Raw genomic sequence first — 9,758 nt, 5'->3', positions numbered from 1 at the left:
AAAGGTGGACATTACATTAAATGAAGAAACTGACCATGGCAGTCAGGCTAGCCCTTGTAAATTCAAGGCTTGCAGGGCAGCAATTCCATGCATTACTAGTATACTACTGTTCAGGGTTGGGTTTACATGTGTGAACTATAACTGTAATCATGTGTGAACTGTAACTGTAATCAGTTACGTGATCGGATTTATTTTGGTAATCAGATTACAGACACTTGAAAAACTAGATGATTACTTCTTGGATTACTTAAAAATTCAGAAAGGATGTTTGTGTTTGGTTATGTTTCCACTTGACACTGCAGAAATATGTATTCAATGTTTATGTGTTCCTATTGGTTGGTTGAAATTACATACAAACAAAATGAAACGTGAAGTCCAAGGCAGCACAACACAACATACCTTAACACGGAACAAGATCCCACAACCCACTAGTGCCAATAGGCTGCCTAAGTATGGTCCCCAATCAGAGACAACGAGCGACAGTTGCCTCTGATTGGGAACCACACCGGCCAACATAGATCTAGAAATACTAGATTCACAACATAGAACAAAACACAGCAAGGAAAATACACACCCTGACTTAACATACAAGCGTCCTCTGAGACAGGGCGTGACAGTACCCCCCCCCCCAAAGGTGCGGACTCCGACCGCACAACATAAACATAACAGGGTAGGGGCCGGGTGGGCATTCCGCCTCGGAGCCGGATCCGCCTCCGGGCGTGACGACCTCTTACTCTCCGCCTCCCTGTTACGCCCCTGGTCTGGTCTGGACCTCTGCGCGCTGCTTCCCCTCTCCTTCCTCCCACGATGTACCAAGCCCTGTCTGGACCCTGGTGTGGGAGACCCCGAACCTGGAGAGGGGCTGACGTCTGGGTCTGGACTGGAACCGCTGACTGGAGCTGGACCCGACGACGGTGGAGCGAACTGCTCTGGCTCCGGAGTGGAGCCGCTGACCGGAGCTGGATCAGGCACTGGTGGAGCGGACTGCTCTGGCTCCGGAGTGGAGCCGCTGACAGGAGCTGGACTGGACCCCGGTGGAGCGGATTGCTCTGGCTCCGGAGTGGAGCAGCTGACCGGAGCTGAACTGGGCACCGGTGGAGCGAACTACTCTGGCTCCGGAGTGGATCCGCTGACCGGAGCTGAACTAAACCCCGGTGGAGCGGATTGCTCTGGCTCCGGAGTGGAGCAGCTGACCGGAGCTGAACTGGGCACCGGTGGAGCGGACTACTCTGGCTCCGGAGTGGAGCAGCTAACCGGAGCTGAACTGGGCACCGGTGGAGCGGATTGCTCTGGCTCCGGAGTAAAGCAGCTGACCGGTGCCGAACCAGGCACCGGTGGAACAGGCACGGGCCGTGCCAGACTGGACACACGCACAACTGGCTTGGTGCGAGGGACAGGAACAGGCCGGACCGGGCTGGCGACGCGCACCACTGGCTTGGTGCGAGGGGCCGGAACAGGCCGGGCCGGGCTGGCGACGCGCACCACTGGCTTGGTGCGAGGGACAGGAACAGGCCGGACCGGGCTGGCGACGCGCACCACTGACTTGGTGCGAGGAGCAGGAACAGGCCGGACCGGGCTGGCGACGCGCACCACTGGCTTGGTGCGGGGAGCAGGAACAGGCCGGGCCGGGCTGGCGACGCGCACCACTGGCTTGGTGCGAGGGGCAGGAACAGGCCGGACCGGGCTGGCGACGCGCACCACTGGCTTGGTGCGGGGAGCAGGAAGCAGGAACTCCTGCTCCCTCTGAACCAAAAGCCCCCGTAACATGGTGGCCTCCTCTCCTAACCTGCAGATCCACCTTTTAACGGCCTCCTGCTGCGTCGTCGTCCACACCGTGTGCCCCCCCCCCAAAATGTTATTGGGGTTGCCTCTCGGGTCTCCGTTGCCGGCACTGTTGGCGCCGTTTCTCCTCTCCTACCTGGGCATCCTCCTTCATCGCCTTCCGGTAACGGATGGCCTCCTCCTCCGTAATTCTCCCCCAACCGAGGAGGACATCTACTAATGTAACCTGTTGAATACCCGGCGTTTGCTCCTGAACACGCTGTTTGGTCCTCGTCTGTCACGTTCGTTCATCGACGGGACGGACCAAGGCGCAGCGTGATATGCGTACATGTTTATTAAATATCAAACACAATGACAAAATAACAAACAAAATGAAACGTGAAGTCCAAGGCAACACAACATACCTTAACACGGAACAAGATCCCACAACCCACTAGTGCCAATAGGCTGCCTAAGTATGGTCCCCAATCAGAGACAACGAGCGACAGCTGCCTCTGATTGGGAACCACACCGGCCAACATAGATCTAGAAATACTAGATTCACAACATAGAACAAAACACAGCAAGGAAAATACACACCCTGACTCAACATACAAGCGTCCTCTGAGTCAGGGCGTGACATTTTGCCATGGAGCGTAGAGAAAATGGTGCCGTTTTTAAACAAGTTTGCTACAATTCAACATATTTTTCAATGGGGTGGAGAAAATATTTGTCAATGTTATAACTAATTTCATGCAATTCTACTCATTATGCTATTGGGCAGAGATTTTTTTTATCTTTAAAAAATTTAGTTGGTGTGACTTTCATTTAGTTTTGAGTCAGTACCATGTAAACATTTTAAGTAATAATGACTTTTCATTGACTTTGATTACAATTTACTAGAAGTATTTGAGTAAAAAATTCCTTGGGGTTTACAGTGTGCAACGGATTATATTTAAGAAAGTAACCTACCCAACCCTGCTAATGTTTAGCATCTCAACTGTTGTCCACCAGTTGCACTTAATTTGCTGTCCAATAGATGGCGACACACTGTGTCACAGTAACCCCACCGCTGTGACTTTATGATCCAGCAGTGACTTCCATCAAAAGTGAGACTTAAAGAAACAGCTTTTGGTACATTCTGTCCACAACAGGCATCCGTCAGTTGATCTCTTCATGCAGACATAATTTCTGTCCTATAATCCCTTGTGGTCGTCATCACAACCACCGGTCAAAACCACAGAATGTTTTAGCCTGGTGGTCCCTGTCCACCATGCACACACTCCCTAAAATGTATGTCCTTAAACTTTGTGTCCTTCCTACACCAAATACTATGTTCTCATACACAGAGCACTTTACCAAACTATTACAGTAGGGGAGAGTGGGGTATGTTGAGGCATTTTCTACACTACATCAAGCGAAATATAGTATTCTTTCTAACAAAGAGATTTACATATACAGTGGGGAAAAAGGATTTTGTCAGCCACCAATTGTGCAAGTTCTCCCACTGAAAAAGATGAGAGAGGCCTGTAATTTTCATCATAGGTACACGTCAACTATGACAGACAAATTGAGAAAATAAATTCCAGAAAATCACATTGTAGGATTTTTTATGAATTTATTTGCAAATTATGGTGGAAAATAAGTATTTGGTCAACTACAAACAAGCAAGATTTCTGGCTCTCACAGACCTGTAACTTCTTCTTTAAGAGGCTTCTCTGTCCTCCACTCGTTACCTGTATTAATGGCACCTGTTTGAACTTGTTATCAGTATAAAAGACACCTGTCCACAACCTCAAACAGTCACACTCCAAACTCCACTATGGCCAAGACCAAAGAGCTGTCAAAGGACACCAGAAACAAAATTGTAGACCTGCACCAGGCTGGGAAGACTGAATCTGCAATAGGTAAGCAGCTTGGTTTGAAGAAATCAACTGTGGGAGCAATTATTAGGAAATGGAAGACATACAAGACCACTGATAATCTCCCTCGATCTGGGGCTCCGTGGGGTCAAAACCCCCGTGGGGTCAAAATGATCACAAGAACGGTGAGCAAAAATCCCAGAACCACACGGGGGGACCTAGTGAATGACCTGCAGAGAGCTGGGACCAAAGTAACAAAGCCTACCATCAGTAACACACTACGCCGCCAGGGACTCAAATCCTGCAGTGCCAGACGTGTCCCCCTGCTTAAGCCAGTACATGTCCAGGCCCGTCTGAAGTTTGCTAGAGTGCATTTGGATGATCCAGAAGAGGATTGGGAGAATGTCATATGGTCAGATGAAACCAAAATATAACTTTTTGGTAAAAACTCAACTCGTCGTGTTTGGAGGACAAAGAATGCTGAGTTGCATCCAAAGAACACCATACCTACTGTGAAGCATGGGGGTGGAAACATCATGCTTTGGGGCTGTTTTTCTGCAAAGGGACCAGGACGACTGATCCGTGTAAAGGAAAGAATGATTGGGGCCATGTATCGTGAGATTTTGAGTGAAAACCTCCTTCCATCAGCAAGGGCATTGAAGATGAAACGTGGCTGGGTCTTTCAGCATGACAATGATCCCAAACACACCGCCCGGGCAACGAAGGAGTGGCTTCGTAAGAAGCATTTCAAGGTCCTGTAGTGGCCTAGCCAGTCTCCAGATCTCAACCCCATAGAAAATCTTTGGAGGGAGTTGAAAGTCTGTGTTGCCCAGCGACAGCCCCAAAACATCACTGCTCTAGAGGAGATCTGCATGGAGGAATGGGCCAAAATACCAGCAACAGTGTGTGAAAACCTTGTGAAGACTTACAGAAAAGGTTTGACCTGTGTCATTGCCAACAAAGGGTATATAACAAAGTATTGAGAAACTTTTGTTATTGACCAAATACTTATTTTCCACCATCATTTGCAAATAAATTCATTAAAAATCCTACAATGTGATTTTCTGGATTTTTTTTTCTCATTTTGTCCGTCATAGTTGACGTGTACCTATTATGAAAATTACAGGCCTCTCTCATCTTTTTAAGTGGGAGAACTTGCACAATTGGTGGCTGACTAAATACTTTTTTCCCCCACTGTATTTCAGGATATTGTGTATCCCTGGAAATAATCTGAATTCATATTAACATAATAGTTTAGAAAAATGCATGTGTGCATGCGTGTGAGTGTGTGTGTGTATGTTGACAGTCCAAAAATAATGATCTCCTCCATTTAAGCTTGTGTATAATTTGGCTTCCAGGCCTGCTACTGTATGTGCAGTTGACAAAATTAAAATGGTGGCTTAAGTTATTAAACTGAGCTATTTTAATCATTGTCAGGAAATCAAGGTTGGCGGAGAGGCGTGGATTAACACGATGCACAAAGCATTCATATCCACTCTGATCTGTGGGCCAGAGCCTGTCACTCACGGCCTGCCCCCCCCTCTCTCTCTCTCTCTCTCTCTCAATTCAATTCAATTTCAATTCAATTCAATTTCAATTTCAATTTAAGGGCTTTATTGGCATGGGAAATGTATGTTAACATTGCCAAAGCAATTGAAGTAGATAGTAAACAAAGTGAAAGAAATGATAAATATTAACAGTAAACATTACACTCAGAAGTTCCAAAAGAATAAAGACATTTCAAATGTCATATTATGTAACTCCTCTCTCTCTCTCTCTCTCTCTCTCTCTCTCTCTCTCTCTCTCTCTCTCTCTCGTCTCTCTCTTCTCTCTCTCTCTCTCTTCTGATCCCTCACTCTCTATCATTTGCTCTTTCTCCCTGATGCCATCGTCTATTATATGTTGCTCTCCCTCTCCAGCTTTCTGACGTCCTTCATCTCCATCTCTCTCGATCTCTGGGACGGCACAGGCTATAGCTATAGCGCTCTCTCTCTCTCTCTCTCTTGCTCTCTCTCCTTCTCTCTCTCTCTCTCTGGTTCTCTTAATCCCTCCATCCTAAGGCTCTGGCTCCCCTGGCCGGTGCCCTGTCCTTTCTCCCCTGTTCGGCAGCGAGGTTTGAAGCGTCGCCATGGGTTTCATGGAATTCTACCTTGAGATTGACCCCGTGACCCTGAACCTCATCATCCTGGTGGCCAGCTACGTCATCCTCCTTCTCGTTTTCCTCATCTCCTGCATCCTGTACGACTGCCAGGGGAAGGACCCTACCAAGGAGTACGCCCCCAAGCCCCCCGCGCCACCCAGCCAGTCGCCCATACGCCTGGTGCTCATGCAGAACTCTCCCGCCTCGTCTCGCTGTGAGCAGCAGAGCAGCCAGAGTCAGACCCAGAACCAGAACAACACGGCTCCTCCAGAACCCAGCAGGAACCACTATGAGCCGCCAGCGCTGACGCCCACCCCCGACCTGGGGAGGGAGAAGAGAAGCACCCTGGTCTGACAAGGAGAGAGGGATGAGGTGGTGGGTCCGTGACTGAAGAGAGGATAGATACTAAGTACTGGAATTAGACAATGAGGAGGAGAGAGGGAGGAGAGGGTAGATTTGGTTGTATAGACAAGGACTGCACTGGACTGGATGTCTTAAATTGCTGCTGTTTTGTACTTTCTTTTAGGTTTTTGAACTCTGATCGTTGGAGTATAATGTTGGTGACTATATCGTTGAGGGGAATGCTAAGAAGGTAAGCAGGCAGTGGTTGTTGGTGTGTGTGTGTGTGTGTGTGTGTTTGTGTCTGTATATTTCAAAGACATCTTATCCATTACATGTCAAACTATGCATGTCACAATATACACTGAGTGTACAAAACATTAGGAATACCTTCCTAATATTGAGTTGCACCCCCTTTTTCCCTCAGAACAGCCACAATTCGTTGGGCATGGACTACAAGGCGTCGAAAGCGTTCTACAGGGATGCTGGCCCATGTTGACTCCAATGCTTTCCACAGTTGTGTCAAGTTGGCTGGATGTCCTTTGGGTGGAGGACCATTCTTGATACACACGGGAAACTGTTGAGAATGAAAAATCCAGCAGTGTTACAGTTCTTGACATACTCAAACAGGTGTGCCTGGCACCTACTACCATACCCCGTTCATAGGCACTTAAATATTTTGTCTTGCCCATTCACCCTCTGAATGGCACACATGCACAATCCATGTCTCAATTGATTCAAGGCTTAAAAAGTATTATTTAACCTGTCTCCTCCCCTTTATCTACAGTCTTGGTCAAAAGTTTTGAGAATGACACAAATATAAATTTTCACAAAGTCTGCTGCCTCAGTTTTTATGATGGAAATTTGCATATACTCCAGAATGTTATGAAGAGTGATCAGATGAATTGCAATTAATTGCAAAGTCCCTCTTTGCCATGAATATTAACTTAATCCCCAAAAAACATTTCCACTGCATTTCAGCCCTGCCACAAAACGACCAGCTGACATCATGTCAGTGATTCTCTCGTTAACACAGGTGAGAGTGTTGACGAGGACAAGGCTGGAGATCACTCTGTCATGCTGATTGAGTTAGAATAACAGACTGGAAGCTGGTGCTTGAAATCATTGTTCTTCCTCTGTTAACCATGGTTACCTGCAAGGAAACACGTGCTGTCATCATTGCTTTGCACAAAAAGGGCTTCACAGGCAAGGATATTGCTGCTTGTAAGATTGCACCTAAATCAATCATTTATCGGATCATCAAGAACTTCAAGGAGAGAGGTTCAATTGTTGTGAAGAAGGCTTCAGGGTGCCGAAGAAGGTCCAGCAAGCCCCAGGACCGTCTCCTAAAGTTGATTCAGCTGCGGGATCGGGGCACCACCAGTGCAGAGCTTGCTCAGGCAGGTGTGAGTGCATCTGCACGTACAGTGAGGTGAAGACTTTTGGAGGATGGCCTGGTGTCAAGAAGGGCAGCAAAGAAGCCACTTCTCTCCAGGGAAAACATCATGGACAGACTGATATTCTGCAAAAGGTACTACAAAAGGTACTGCTGAGGACTGGGGTAAAGTCATTGTCTCTGATGAATCCCCTTTCCGATTGTTTGGGGCATCCGGAAAACACCTTGTCCGGATAAGACAAGGTGAGCGCTACCATCAGTCCTGTGTCATGCCAACAGTAAAGCATCCTGAGACCATTCATGTGTGGGGTTGCTTCTCAGCCAATGGAGTGGGCTCACTCACAATTTTGCCTAAGAATACAGCCATGAATAAAGAGTGGTACCAACACATCCTCCGAGAGCAACTTCTTCCAACCATCCAAGAACAGTTTGGTGACGACCAATGCCTTTTCAAGCATGATGGAGCACCTTGCCATAAGGCAAATGTCAGAAAACGGCGACAGTGAAATCCCTGGAGAGCTCTCTGCTGCCATGAAATGTTGGGGTCATGAGCGGTTAACCAGGGAAGCCCCAACACCACGGGAAACGCAGGAGAATCAATCAAATATAACCGTACTATCTCCTCATGACCCTCCTGCGTTCTCATCCGGACAGGCGCCGTGACCTCCCTGATCAACCCAGACCCCAACGGGCGGCTATCTAGGGCATGAATGGGGAAGGGCACATCAACAGACACGATAGGAATCCCTAACTTATAGGTGAGCTGACGATCAATGAAATTCCCAGCTGCGCCTGAATCGACTAGCGCCTTATGCTGGGAGTAAGGGGAAACCTCGGGAAACACCACTTTAATACACATATGATCAGCAGAGAGCTCTGGGAGAGTTGGGTGCCTACTCACCGGGAAAGACTCATCAGTGCGTCGCCCACTGCCTCGATTCCTAGGAGACCTTCCCCAGCACCGACCAGCAGTGTGTCCTCTGCGGCCACAGTTGGTGCAGGGGACAGCCTCCCTCCTGGTCTCCCTAGCACCAGCACCCCCGAGCTCCATAGGGGTCGGCTCGGAAGTGCTGGGGGATGGAATGGACGGCCCCGAATCTGGACATCCGCGGGAAGCCAACAGGGTATCCAGGCGAATCGACATGTCCACCAGTTGGTCAAAGCTGAGGTTGGTGTCCCTGCAGGCTAATTCCCGACGCACGTCCTCCCTCAGGCTGCATCTGAAGTGGTCAATGAGGGCCCTCTCATTCCATCCCGAGTTGGCGGCTAGCGTCCGGAAGTCCAGCGCGAACTCATGCGCGCTCCTCCTATCCTGTCTAAGGTGGAATAGACGCTCACCCGCCGCTTTACCCTCTGGAGGATGATCGAATACAGCCCGGAAGCGGCGGGTGAACTCTGCATAGCTGACCGTAGCTGCGTCTATCCCACCCCATTCGGCGTTGGCCCACTCCAGCGCCTTGCCGGACAGACAGGAGATGAGGGCGGACACGCTCTCGTATCCCGAGGGCGCCGGGTGAATGGTGGCGAGGTAGAGTTCCACCTGGAGTAGGAACCCCTGACACCCAGCCGTGGTGCCATCATAAGCCCTCGGGAGCGAGAGCCGAATCCCACTGGACTCCGGAGATGGACCGATGGGTCTGGCTGATGGTGGTTGCATCGTAGGAGGAGGTGTGGGCAATCCTCCTCTCTCCCATCGCCTCAAAGTGTCCATCACTTCATGTATGGTGGTACCCAGGTGCTGGACCCTGGCCTCTTGGAGGATTATGCGCTCCTCCAGTGATCCCCTAGGCACAACCGATCCTGCTGACTCCATGGTGGTGTGTTATTCTGTCAGAAAACGGCGACAGTGAAATGCGGTCGGTGAAGTCATACGCAGGATACGGAGCTACTGGAAACCGTACTTTTAATAAAAGACGCCAGTAAAATACACAGTCTCCAAAACAACGGAGAAAATGAACGACCTGTACACTGTCGAATGACACAAACAATAACACACAACACACCATGCACGACAGAGGGTTAAATAGGGAATACAATACAACATAATGGGGAACAGGTGTACACAATCAGACACAACAAGTCAAACACCGAGACATAGATCGGTGGCAGCTAGTACTCCGGGGACGACGAACGCCGAAGCCTGCCCGAGCAGGGAGGAGGAGCAGCCTCGGCTGAATCCGTGACAGCAAAAGTGATAACTAAGTGGCTCGGGGAACAAAACATCCACATTTTGGGTCCATGGCCAGGAAACTCCCCAGAC

General features: G+C 49.1%; 1 protein-coding gene across 1 annotated transcript; it reads left to right on the top strand.

Moving 5' to 3' along the window:
- Positions 1-5,691: 5,691 nt before the first annotated feature.
- Positions 5,692-6,153, top strand: si:ch73-256g18.2 (small integral membrane protein 36). Its single transcript, XM_045225094.1, has one exon. It carries the CDS (start codon positions 5,752-5,754, stop codon positions 6,115-6,117), a length of 366 nt encoding a protein of 121 aa, XP_045081029.1. The 5' UTR covers positions 5,692-5,751; the 3' UTR covers positions 6,118-6,153.
- Positions 6,154-9,758: the final 3,605 nt, after the last annotated feature.

This window comes from Coregonus clupeaformis, chromosome 1, assembly GCF_020615455.1.
Source record: "Coregonus clupeaformis isolate EN_2021a chromosome 1, ASM2061545v1, whole genome shotgun sequence".
Lineage (NCBI taxonomy): Eukaryota > Metazoa > Chordata > Actinopteri > Salmoniformes > Salmonidae > Coregonus > Coregonus clupeaformis.
This window is presented reverse-complemented; position numbering and strand designations above follow the sequence as displayed.